Source organism: Pollachius pollachius (assembly GCF_949987615.1).
Source record: "Pollachius pollachius genome assembly, chromosome: 20".
Classification (NCBI taxonomy): domain Eukaryota; kingdom Metazoa; phylum Chordata; class Actinopteri; order Gadiformes; family Gadidae; genus Pollachius; species Pollachius pollachius.
In genome coordinates this window covers 15,429,529-15,442,028 of record NC_136953.1, presented here as the reverse complement: position 1 = coordinate 15,442,028, position 12,500 = coordinate 15,429,529, and the positions used below count along the sequence as shown (strand labels likewise).

General features: G+C 47.2%; 1 protein-coding gene across 2 annotated transcripts in view; it reads left to right on the top strand.

Moving 5' to 3' along the window:
* The window catches only part of kcnip4a (potassium voltage-gated channel interacting protein 4a), a gene marked incomplete at both ends in the record, with an annotated part of 96,984 nt that overhangs the window by 51,872 nt on the left and 32,612 nt on the right, over nt 1-12,500 (top strand). Inside the window, one exon of one of the 2 annotated variants that reach the window (XM_079758183.1) lies at nt 6,572-6,671. The exons of the other annotated variant lie outside the window; for it this stretch is intronic. Within the exon in view, the coding sequence (XP_079614309.1) occupies nt 6,572-6,671 (100 nt within the window). Of the gene's footprint in view, nt 1-6,571; nt 6,672-12,500 lie in introns of those variants that run through there. 2 annotated transcript variants of the gene reach the window in all.

Here is a 12,500-nt window from a genome sequence, read left to right as displayed (position 1 = left end):
TTGTTTTTATTTTCGACCCGCCTCCCAAACCGTTGAGCCGTTGAGGCGGACATTTTGACAGGACTTCCAGATCACCAAGGACGATAAGAACACTGCCCCTGAGTGAGAGAGAGAGAGTCAGAGAGAGTCAACATGGGGGCGTTAATGGTCATCTTCTCCGTACAGCCAAAGCAGAAGAGTAAGCGAGCAGGTAGGCCAAAGTACTAGCCGCTGGGGTTGGGGTGTTGCTGTGTGTGTGGGTGTGTGTGTGGGTGTGTCTGTGTGTGTTTGGTTTGAACGTTAGTCACGCTGTGGTTGTATAGAATATTCCCGAGCCTGATCTCGAACTGAGCGCTTTGTGTTGTTTCAAAGGAGGCGATGCACACATTTTATCTGGTAGTTTTTCCACCCACGAAGTTGAATGAACAAATGAAATCACGGTTATGGTATTGTCCGTGTGTGTGGGTATGTGGGTTGTGGATTGTGTATCATTTTCTCGTTTATTGGACGTACACTTTAATTTCCAATAGAAACTTCTTGAGAAACTTTCCCATGAACACCTGCTGTACCTCCAGCTCTAACTCCTATCAACCCCCCCCCCCCCATTCAGTGTCGGACCACCAGTCTATGAAATTGGCTTTGAAATCGGCTTCAATTCCGCCGAAACAAAGCAGCGACGGTGACTGATTGCATTTTTCCATGGCCGCACTTCCAGTATTTATTTTTAACCGCTAGCGATCTAGTAGGCATTCGTGCTATGCTAAATGCTACGCTGTGTGCCGGAACGTTTTCCGAGGGCAGCCGTGCTTCCCCTCAGCGGTCTACTCAGTGTTGTCATCACCCCCCACAACCCCTCTCTCGCTGCCATTGTGTTTCCGCCGCAATGAAGAACTAAACAAGGCAAAAATGTAATCCGTTTGTTATCGAGCACCGATTAAATATTCAAAGCGTCCGAATCAGCCGATGACGGTTATATTAAGTGACGGGGGTGAGAGGGAGAAAGATGAAATGGACGGCCTCGCTTGAAGTCGCGTTTCAAGCGGAAGCGGGGCGCGATGAGGGCGCCCTGGATCCAGAATGGATGAGGGGTAGTCCTGGTAACAGATCACAGGGTCGCCGCTGAGGTGCGCAGCAAGCACATTCTCCAGGAGACCCAGAAAGGGAGAGACACTGGGTCACGAGCACGCACACACGTAAACACACCACACACACACACACACACACACACACACACACACACACACACACACACACATTCTAGTGTTGGCATTAAGATTCACGGCGCTTGTTATTAAAAAGACCAGGGATAAGTTGTTAAGCAACTCCCCTGGCTTTATAAAAAATTCAGCGCGAAACCCTGCATTGTATACATCCGGTTGAAGCCTTGCTCATTTACCGAGTTCTCTGGGCACCGGGGGGGGGGGAACTACACGCAGCTTAGGAACCACGCAGCAGTAGGGTAGCACACGATGAATCACTGATCAGCATATTGTTGCAGAGAGACCCACCCCCGTCTGCCACGGCCGCAGAGTGCCACTCCACGGCCCGCACTAATGCCTTCCATTAATTACCACGGGTGCATTCAGGGCCGTGACTCACTTGATGCTCCTTGTACAAAACTGAAGCCCTGAGCCCCCTTCTGGCCCCTCTGCTCCACGCTCCACAAAGCCGGCGGTTTCCTCTGGGGGCCCTCCTTCAAGCTGAGTTTTTTGTTGTTGTGTTTTATTCTTTTTTTTTTTGTCTCCTGACGGAGAGATATCGGGGTGTTTTGTAACGTTGCGTTGCGTCACGTATGGTGGCGTATGTTTAATTCACTGAGTCAGTGTCGTGTTGTTTCATGTCGGTTGGTAAAAATTGAATTATAAAAGGCGTTAGTTAAACATGAGGTATCGCTGTGGTCCGCTATGTTTTTCCTCTCTCCCTAATTGCTGCGTAGGAGTATGTTTAAGGTTATGCACGCACGGTGAAGTATAAGTACGAGTCTGCGTGGATCCAACGCCTGCAGGCAAAAACATCAAAACAAAGCGAAAATCGTTTTAAAACAAAGATCGCTCATTTGCTGCTTGCGTGCGCGTTCCTCCATCGCTCAAGCAAGAGCAGAGAGAAGCCTCCCTGTGATTCTGTTGCCCCCGGAGCCTCATCGTGATAATACGCTGCATTAGTTCTCCTGATATTCCCCCGGCGCCGAAGAGGAAGGGATTTGTCTGAGTGTGCGGTTGTGTGCGGTGGCCCGGTGTCAGGTTGGACCTTCTGGTGTTTACAGATCGAGGGGGGGAGTGGGGGGGGGGGTACCGAGGGGAGAGCAGCTGTCATCCCTGTTTTCGGTGCATTTGTCTTTTGGCAAACATATTGTTGGGCGGTTTCTCTTTTTTTGCCTCCATCCTGTTCCAACCGGGGGGGGGGGGCGGAAATAGAGGCGTGAGGCGAGATCAGTGTTCAATCACGACCCCATTGGCTGAAAAACACGGAGTGAGGGACTTTGTTCTGGCAACAGGTTGCCGTGGTAACAATCGGCCAAGATTTGTTTTTCCCCCCTTTGGGCAATTTCCTGAACAACGACCGGCACGAATCGATACTGAAGATGGAGGAAACCCTCAGTGAACATCTGTCTCTCTCCCTCCTCCACCTGTCTCTCTCCCACCTCCACCTGTCTCTCTCCCAGCTCCACCGACTGGTGAGGGTCTGTCTCTCTGTCACTCCCACCTGTCTCTCTCCCACCTCCACCTGTCTCTCCAACCTCCACCTGTCTCTCTCCTATCTCCACCTCTCTAGTGAGGGTCTGTCTCTCTCCCACCTCCACCTGTCTCTCTCCCAGCTCCACCGACTGGTGAGGGTCTGTCTCTCTGCCACCCCCACCTGTCTCTCTCCCACCTCCACTTGTCTCTTTGACCTCCACCTGTTTCGCTCCTATCTCCACCCCTCTAGTGAGGGTCTGTCTCTCTCCCACCTCCAACTATCTGGGGGAGGACTGTCTCTCTCCACATCCAGCTGTCTGTCTCTCTCCCACCTCCACCTGTCTCTCTCCCACCTCCACCTGTATGCAGAGGCTCAGTCTCTCTCCCACCTCCACCTGTCTCTCTCTCCCACCTCCACCTGTCTCTCCCACCTCCACCTGTCTCTCTTCCAACCTCCACCTGTCTGCTGAGGGTCTGTCTCTCTCCAAACTCAACCTGTCTCTCTCTCCCATCTCCACCTGTGTGGTGAGGTTCTCTCTCTCCCACCTCCACCTGCCTGGGGGACTGGTGATACATGAGGGGCTGGGTGCTGGTGGGTTGGTGAAGAGGCGGGAAAACGAGAACATTGATGTCGATGCAGAACTGTATTTACACGGAACAGTCTGTTGAAAGATGAATGTGGTCTTTGTGGAGCAGAAACGGAGTCATTGTTGACATCGATTGGTTGTGTATTTTCTTCTTTATTGGCTTGCTTTGTAACAGAAGAGCCTTGAGGCAGGGCGAGCAGAATGAACAAAACAAATACGCTTGTCATTGAAATGAACACATTAATGCGATCAACATTTCTACTTTCTCTAAAGCAGAAAAATGTATATTCTGTTATTCATTACAATATAAATGGAATTTATGCATTGTTGCGTGTCATTTTTACATTTACTGGCTTTTGCTTCACAAAAAGCAATACTTTCCAATGTTCAAGCTTTATTTAAGTATGAAATGAAGCCTGTATCTCAGATGAGCTGGTGAATATCTGTTGTATCGTTCAGAGTTGCCTGCGAATCACTACAGGGTCCACTAGAGGGCAGCAAAGTGTCACAAACTTGACAAACACCGAACCTCATGGGCTACATTGGATATCATAATCATAATCATAATCCCCTCTTCCCAACACAGTGGATATGCAATTTGTATTGAATTGATTCTTAAAGGACAAAATGCCTCTAGGACAACAGTCTACACACACAGTGTTCTCTATGCGTGTTTGGCTGGGGAAGGTGAGGAAGGTGATGAACCGTATAAATAATTAATTCATTGCATAAATTAATCCAATAAAACCTGATGTGATCTAAACACAGTATGAACTGCATATATCAAGTAATGGAATATTAATTTGAACCTGTTGATTCAAGCCAGAATATTCCACATCACGAGTTCACTTAATTTTCCAGAACGGAACCAATAACAATAAAAACAATTCAACGTTATAATTCACAATTGCATTACCCACTCACTGAGGAGAGAGAATGCACGTTCCGGTCATACAAGTCATTATCCACAACGCAAACCAGGAAACCACAAACTCATTTTAGCGGGATCACATCCTGTATCAGAAGCGAACCATTCCTGCTGCTGAACACACTGAACACATACAGCTCTCTCCTTGAGCTGTGATCCAGACATGTTGACCCAGAAAGAGGTGGATCAGAGCCAGTAAACAGACTTCATACGGGCTAGTCTGCACCCCACACACCCCCCTGTACACACAGGCTCTCAGACAACAAGCTTGGATAGAAAATAGGCTTGCTGCCTCGCTTCAGTACAGGGGATTGGGAAGGGAATGGGCCAACGTAATCCCTCTCATTCGCCACGGATGGATGTGGAAGATGAGTCATCGTGCTCATCAAGAGGACCTGGGGTTGACCTTCCTTCTGTCCCTCGTCTTCAAAGGAGTGTCCAATCAGGACGCAGCAGCCTCTCAGAGACGGCCACGTCGTATCGAGCAGAGGACAGCGTGAAAGAACGAAGCGACCCCTGTCTCTCCCTCCGTCTCTTCCTCCCTCCTCTCTCTCTCCCCCATCCTCCCTCCCCACATCTCCTTCCTCCCTCCCCCCCTCCCTCCTTCCTTCCCCCATCCCTCCCTCCCTTCCTCATCAAAGATGCTCGCAGGAAATATACTGGGAGCTCTTCACTGGGAGCTCCATCGACTGAACACCTGGGCCCCCACCAAGGTCAAAGCAAGCCAGGGCAAGCCTCTTCCAGCTGTTGCACAGCTTCCGGTCGTCACCATGGCGACTGGCCCTCCTCCCGTGGCAAATGTCGCTGAGTGATTCCATCTCTGTCTATGGAGGGGATACAGGCAACTCTGCCTCTGCGCTGCTCTCAGGCAGAAAGCCCCTTCATGTGGCTTGGATAAAGAAGTGGGGGGGAGGAACATGTGGTTGAGAGGAACAACAATATTCTACAAATTGATGTGCTTCTTCTGTTACCCATTAATGGAATAGTATCAACTTCCTAATGACGTTATTTTGCAATGAACCGTAATACTAAACCGTGAGACAATTGGCCGTGAAGGCATCTCGTGGACATTGGACCAAAAAATTTGGTTAATGGATAGTTAGATTTCATACATTAGAATGGATTGGTGATGTTCAAAGTACTAAGTGAAGGAAGTGGAGAAAGTGATTTCCAGCACACACGACTTCTGCTTCTAAGAAGGCCCACCCTGAAGACTGTTGTGCTGCAAGGCAGGGTTTCTTTAAACTCTCCAAAGTTTCCACGCAGCATTAACCCAACCTGGGAGAACGTCTTCACTCTCTAGTGGAGCGAGAAAGACTGACATGAGATTCTAAGTGATTGACACAAAAAAAAGAAAGTATAAAAGCTGGGGTGAAGCGGTCAAGACGAAAAGGGTGAACTTTCATACTTCAAACTTGAAATGAAGTTTCAAGTCAGAATGTTTTGATCTTCAATTTTCAACGCACACACACACACACACACACACACACACCGAAGGTAGCCAATAGAAGACAGTGGGGCACAGAGGTGGTGTGGGGGGAGGGGGCACGCAGGCGGTCTCCGTGGTGAACGGCAATCTCAATGTGTTTTTCGAAGATTGTCTTTTGGATTGTTGAGGATTTCTACCCGTCTTTGCTCGTGCTCCAAGTTGAAATCGTTTTTAATTGAAGTGATGAAGCCATGCAGATCAGAAGAACGCTCATTACTTGTTCTAAATTTAAATCCATTTGTCCAAGTCACACAGCGACGCATCCAAGGCATCAGCTGTCGGCGCCCCGGACGTTTGCTCTGAACTCTCCCTGAGTCGTGACTGCGCTTCCTGGCACTATTCTCCCCTGTTCTTCACGCTGACCTTCAGCGGGTCCTCTTCTCCTCTCCTCCACGTCCACACCGAGGTCCAAAGTGGCACCTGCGCTCTAATATCACCACCCTCTCCTCCACTCCTCCACTCCACCTCCTCTCCCTCCACCTCACACACTCCCCAGCACCTTTTCTTGCTTCCCTCTCTCTCTTTCTCCCTCTCTCTCTCTCTCCCTCTCCCTCTCTCTCCCTCTCTCTTCCTCTCTCTCTCCCTCTCTCTCTCTCTCTCTCTCTCTCTCTTTCTCCCTCTCTCTCTCTCTCTCTCTCTCTCTCTCTCCCTCTGCCTCCCTCTCTTTCTCCCTCTCCCTCTCCCTCTCTCTCTCTCTCTCTCTCTCCCTCTCTCTCCCCCTCTCTCCCGTCCGCTGGAGACACAGAAGGAAGGAGGTAGAGGAGGTGTTTCGATGGCCCGCCTAAGGTGTAGCAAGATAGCGAGCTACGGGTAGCGCGTTTAGCTTCATAGCGTGTTTCGGTCATGGACGCGGGGGCCGGTGTTTGACCCAGTGTTCCCCGCCCCCCCCGGTGACCCCCCCGGCCTGTCAAGTATGTACCTGGAGGGGCTGGAGATGATAGGTGTGCTTGCGGTGGTGGTGGTCTTCGTCAAGGTGCTGGAGCACTTTGGATGGCTGGAGACTGGTTATGATGGTAAGGAAACGGCTTTAGTGAAGTTGTTTGAAGTTTAATCTTTCGATCAGACGCTGTTAAATTGGCATGCAGACCATGCAGACACACTTATTGATACAGTTTGAAGAAAATTGTATTATGAATATGAAATTGCCTTTCATTAAATGTTCTCACGTAGCCTCACCTTACCGAATGCTACAAATATGGTTTTGTTTTCATTTGTATTTAATTCACTGACGGTCATTGACGATATTGTTTTCTTGAACACCCACTCGTGTGATGATTGGGTATTCTATAAATGTTCCTGGAGGGAAAAACCAGGGAGGAGAAATGTATTATATTTCTTTTGACTCTTGTTCACTGTCAGAATTATTCTGGGACACAAGGACCCTCTGGTATTGTGTAGAGGGGACACACCTGCCTCTCCCACCACGTGTGGGCTCGTTAAAGTGTTAGTTAGGTTTGTATGTCTCTCTGGACAGTGTTTCGACACATGGCTCCATCATGGTTTCTATTCTAGTTGTCACTTCTCTGCGGATACACCCACTACAACGCGCTGAACTTCACACACACGTTCACAGTCCTCTCCGAAGCCTCTCTTTCTATGTAAGCGCCCAGCGTCGCTATCGGAAACCAACAGCAATATGCATCCTCTTCCTTTGTGGTTATTTGTTTCAACATTTGCTGCAGTATTTTTATCTTTACCCTTTCAAACAAACTCAAAAGATAAGTTATTTTTCGGCCAGCCAATTTGTACGGCTTGATTCTGCAGGGTCAAGACAAACAGTCCATTACAATCACTCGCGGTCTGATTAGAAGTGAAGTGCACTGTGATGGGGAAATAAGGGGTTTTCTTTCTAACCACTTCCCTTGTTGAGCAGCGGACCCATTAGGGAGGCTTTGACCAGGCACGAGGGCCCAATCATGGCTGGGTTGGGATGAGGTAGCGTCCGGCTGTTGCTGTGTTACATCATGGGTCTGCTCACAAGCACACGAACACAGAGGAACACCCAGGGGCGGAGCTGTTTTCTAATGCGAATTGTGTGACTCCGCTTGTTGTTTGTGTCTATAAGGACACGCATCGGTTGGTAAAATGATATACCAAAGCTATACCAAAGCTTATAAATCACAGTGAGTATCTCTCTCTCTCTCTGTCTCTCTCTCTCTCTCTCTCTCTCTCTCTCTCTCTTCCTTCTCCCTATGTTTCTCTCTCTCTTCCTTCTCTCGCTCTCGTTCACCCTCTCTCTCCCTCCTTTGTTCCTAGTGACAGCGGCGTGATAGGATCACACCTTGCTCCATCACCAGGTGTGATGGCTGACAGGAGGAGGGGCCTCTGTCATGTCTGACGGCAGGGGCCTGTGTCTCTAGTCATCAGGGGGGTCTTTGTATTGGGGCCGGGGAGAGAGGCGGTCAGGCTATCGCACAAGCAAATTTAGATTGAACAGGATCGATTCTTTGTTTAGGACGGCCCGGCTTTGTGTGAGGGATGAACTGTTTTGTGGGGGCTTTGAAGGTGAGCGAAGACTTGCCTTTAAATGCCACCTTCTTTTGTTACGGTGTGTTGGAGGAAAACACAATTATCTTTTTCATTACCTTTATAACCCTGATTCAGTTTCTGCTCCACAAAGACGCCATTTGTCTTTAAACACACTGTTCTGTGTAAATACAGCTTTGCACCTTTTTTTATTACTTGATTTTCCTTAACAAATTAATTAAATGTTTCTGAAATGGATGTAATCTAGTACCATGGTAGATGTAATGAATGATAATCGTGCATTCCTCTGAACATCAAATGTGAAATAGTCCATATCTGACGAATAATTTACATGGATGTTATTTTCTTAAGGATCATCAATCATCCATCTGTGCATCCATCTGTTCAGCTCCGAGCACCATGTACTCTCAACATCGCTCACTTAACTGGCCTTTTGCCATAATTCTGTCCCTCCGAACAACACTGGTCTTATTTCATGTCCTTATATAAAAGGTGATCTTACTGACTAGTATTATGACGGATTATGTGGTTGTTTGGTATTGTGGTAAATTGACAAAAGGTGATACATTTAACAGAACAGGCAAAATTATTTCACAATCAATGGCTCTCATGCAAACATACAGTAACACACGCACACACACACACACACACACACACACACACACACACACACACACACACACACACACGCACAACCGCATGCACACAAAGTCACAAAAATGTTAAAATACACAGAAACAACATGAAACAACAGGTTTAAGAAAACCTCCGAAACCTTTCTCTACCAGCAGAGGGTGCTAGAGGCTGAATGTGGAACCAGTCCCTTTACGTGGCAATGGCCTTGATTGATGATGAAGGACGATCTAGTCCCCAGCTGTGTTATTTCCCCACAAAAGAAGGGACGATGTGGATTTGCTTTTTGAGCATATCTTGCTTCAATAGCAAACAAAACGGGGAAACTAGCTGCGGGTAAAACTCAGATGTGATGGGATTGAGGTCCCTCAGGATTTGAGGGGATGGGGACGAAACATGCCAGCCTTTTGTACTTTGGCTCATTGTGAGTTGGGTGTTTATGAGGGCCAGTGGAAATGCCTGCGATGTTATTGTTGACTTCATCACAGTGACATTGTTCACCTGGAGGTTGGAAGTTGATTCGATTGTTTCCTTCACCCTTGGCAAACTGAATTTAATTGTTGAATAGTGTGGCTCTGGGAAGGTGCAAACAAGATTATAAAAACACTATTTAATTTATTGTAGAATAATTTATTTATACTTACCTCCCATGTATTTCACGTTTGCTTAAACTCAATCTGATGTTTTTGGAGTGAACATTTGACCAGAATAAGGTAACATGCTCCTTATAAGATAAGAACTTTATTTTCATCCCATGCATGGGAAATTAACTTGTTACAACAGCCCATGGAATCTAAAGTATTATACAAAATGATCCATCTTCTCAAACTGTCATTTCCTTAGCATGAATAGATTGAAATGTCCTCTTGGTATATAAAAAACATACATGTTTAACATACACGGTAGGTACACGATATCGTTCCTCGGCTTTCTTGAACGTACCCTAACTGCAGCCTAATTTATTACAGTGGCAGATAATTGCAACACGGTCTCAGGCACGACCGGGGACGCCTCTATTGTCACGGCGACCACGGGGTCCATTATGCTGAGCGCTGATAATCGTTAATTGCATTGCTCTTAGTCTTGCGGTCTCATCAATCATGCTAGCCGTAAAAGCTGGTACCTGTCACTTGTATTTATTTATTTGTTTTTCGTCCATGTCGTTGATATCAGGCCGTCTCCAGGGACAGCTTCAGCCACTAAGAGGATGGATGCCTCTTAGTGTGTTTTCAGGACCCCCCTGAGCTACTCCAAAGTAATAGCGCCTTTTGAGCGCTGTGGAGTGTGCTTGAGAGCCATGTATGCAATATACAGAGAAAACACTGTCGTTTAGGTGTGTTATTAAAGGATGAACGATAAAACGTATCAATCTATCTTCTAATGAATATCCACACGCAGCCACAAATCAACATCTGATTAACAATGATACATTTGATTTACATAGCGCTTTTCTAAATGGTCAAAGACGCTTTACAGAGTGCGCACAAAAAAAAAAAATTGAACAAGAACGTTTATTAGTATTAAGATAAATAAAGGAGGAAGGGCAGAGAAGGAAAGGAGGTTATTGGGAGAAAGCAATCTTAAAAAGGTGGATTTCGAGGGCCTGTTTGAATGAAGGGAGTGTGTTGGGGACTGAGTTCCAGAGGGAGGGCGTGGCGACTCAGAAGGCCCTGTGTCCCCAGGTCCGATTTGATTGTCGTACACGCACTGAAAAGCCCTGGCCAGAACGGGACGTTCTCCGACGTGAAACTAGGAGTTTATCATTGTCTGAGCGGGAAGAGAGACAGGCACCAGCTGGTTCCCGCCCGTCCCCCAGAGTCGTCTCAGGCCGCTGTGAGGGTGTCTGGGTGTCCATTGTCTCAGACTGTGCGAGCCGGCCAAAACGGCAGCTTGTGAAGTCGATCCATCAATGAGAAATTGATTAGCAGTTGGATGAGGCCAGACGCCTGGCATCACTTTGGGGACCGTGGTGGGGGGGAGTTACCACTCTGCCTGTCAGCCTCAATTTGCCTCCGGTCTCCTTTTGAGGTACTGCAGATCCAAGAGCTGCTATTGTTGGAGATTCAAATCACGTCAAGTTCAATGGGGGTTTCATTACGGGCAAAGTTAGTTCCACTCTTTGGCACGCGCAACTTTTCTGTTCACAGCGTCGACGTTGACGGCTGTCACATTCATTCCTACATGAAATGAAATGGAATTGCTTTAAAAAAAAAAAAAAAAATAGCAAAGTGAATATTCATTATGACTTCAGCTGTATAACGTCCGTGTCTATTGCCGTCTTTCAGAACTACCGAGCGCGACCGGAATGAGGAATGACTTTGGAGATGTCTTTCCCTGCTTGTGTCCTGCTGTACTCGTCTCACGTCCCCGCGCCGAAAGAGTCCTTGTGGGGTCATTGGACATGATTTAGATGTACTCGCGGATGAATGTATCGGTCTCGCTCGCTGCTCTCTGGGAGAGTTCCTGGCCTCTGCCGTCCTCACTAACTCATCTTTTATGGCACGATGATGTTAGTTTGCTGTAGGAGCTTATGGAGGTGTGAACAGACATCCTTGGCTCCAAAGAGAACATGATACAGGAGGTTATTGTACAGCTAGTCGTGAAATATGCTAGGGTCTTACCTGCGCAGTGTACAATTGTTGCCTGCAGATTTATAGACGTTGTGTGTACGTTAAATCACATTTTCAAAAGGAATGAAAGTCAAAATAGCATCAGAACTCATATATTACGCTCACCTTCAATGTGTCTAAACTAACCTGACAATATTCCATACTCGATATTCAAGGACAGCCTGCAATATGTGACGGAAAACCAACTAATTGAACGTGTGTTAAATAAAGGATTTTGAATTGATAATAAGCAGTAATTGAATGTTTTTATGTAGTATGTCGTGTGTATCGGGTTTTATGTATAGGACAATATTACATCTTCAAAACAATGGTAAATGGCTTGGAGAGAGTGTCCCACTTCGGTAATGTGACTCATTTAAAGTGGGCCATGAGCACTGATTGGTATGTGATCCAATCAAATCACAAAGCATTATGATTGGATGACAGGCTACATTGCTCTAATTTAGTTCCATTAATGTAACAATATTACTGACACTTTGTAGAACCCTACTGCGTGTGTGTGTGTGGAGGGTGGCTGGTTGAAGCAGCCTCACCTGGCCCGAGTCTGATTGGACTCTGGGGCTGGGGGAGGCTGCACACCTGTTGTGCGTTGAGTAATCAGTGTGCGCACGGTAAAGAAACCGTCTCAACACGCACTCTGGAGATCTCCTGCACGGCAGCGGAGCAGCCTTGCCATGTTTAGCAACTACAACTTTAATAAAAAACCTGCCTTCTAACACCACCGTTAGGAGACGGGGCCCAGAATAAGTTTGGCAGCCGCCGAGGCGGCGTGTAATATTATCCTTTGCTACACATACATTTTAGATAATAAGCTTTTCTCCTATAGTCCTATCTGGTGTAATCTTTTCTATGCGGTCTCCAGGTTTCATAAGGGGAACAGATGCTCTTCCCTCGTTTCTATGCTGCCACCGCACTGAAGATTGCATCAGTACAGACGTCTACAGCCACTGATTTCCCACCAGCGTTCATCACACGCTATTGAAATATGCTCGTCGTAGCTCATCCTCCTGGACAGCGGCTCCAGACAGCACTGGCCCGTCCCGTCTGATAATGCCTCCTCTCCTTTAATCTTCACAGCGCATGCAGTTGTTG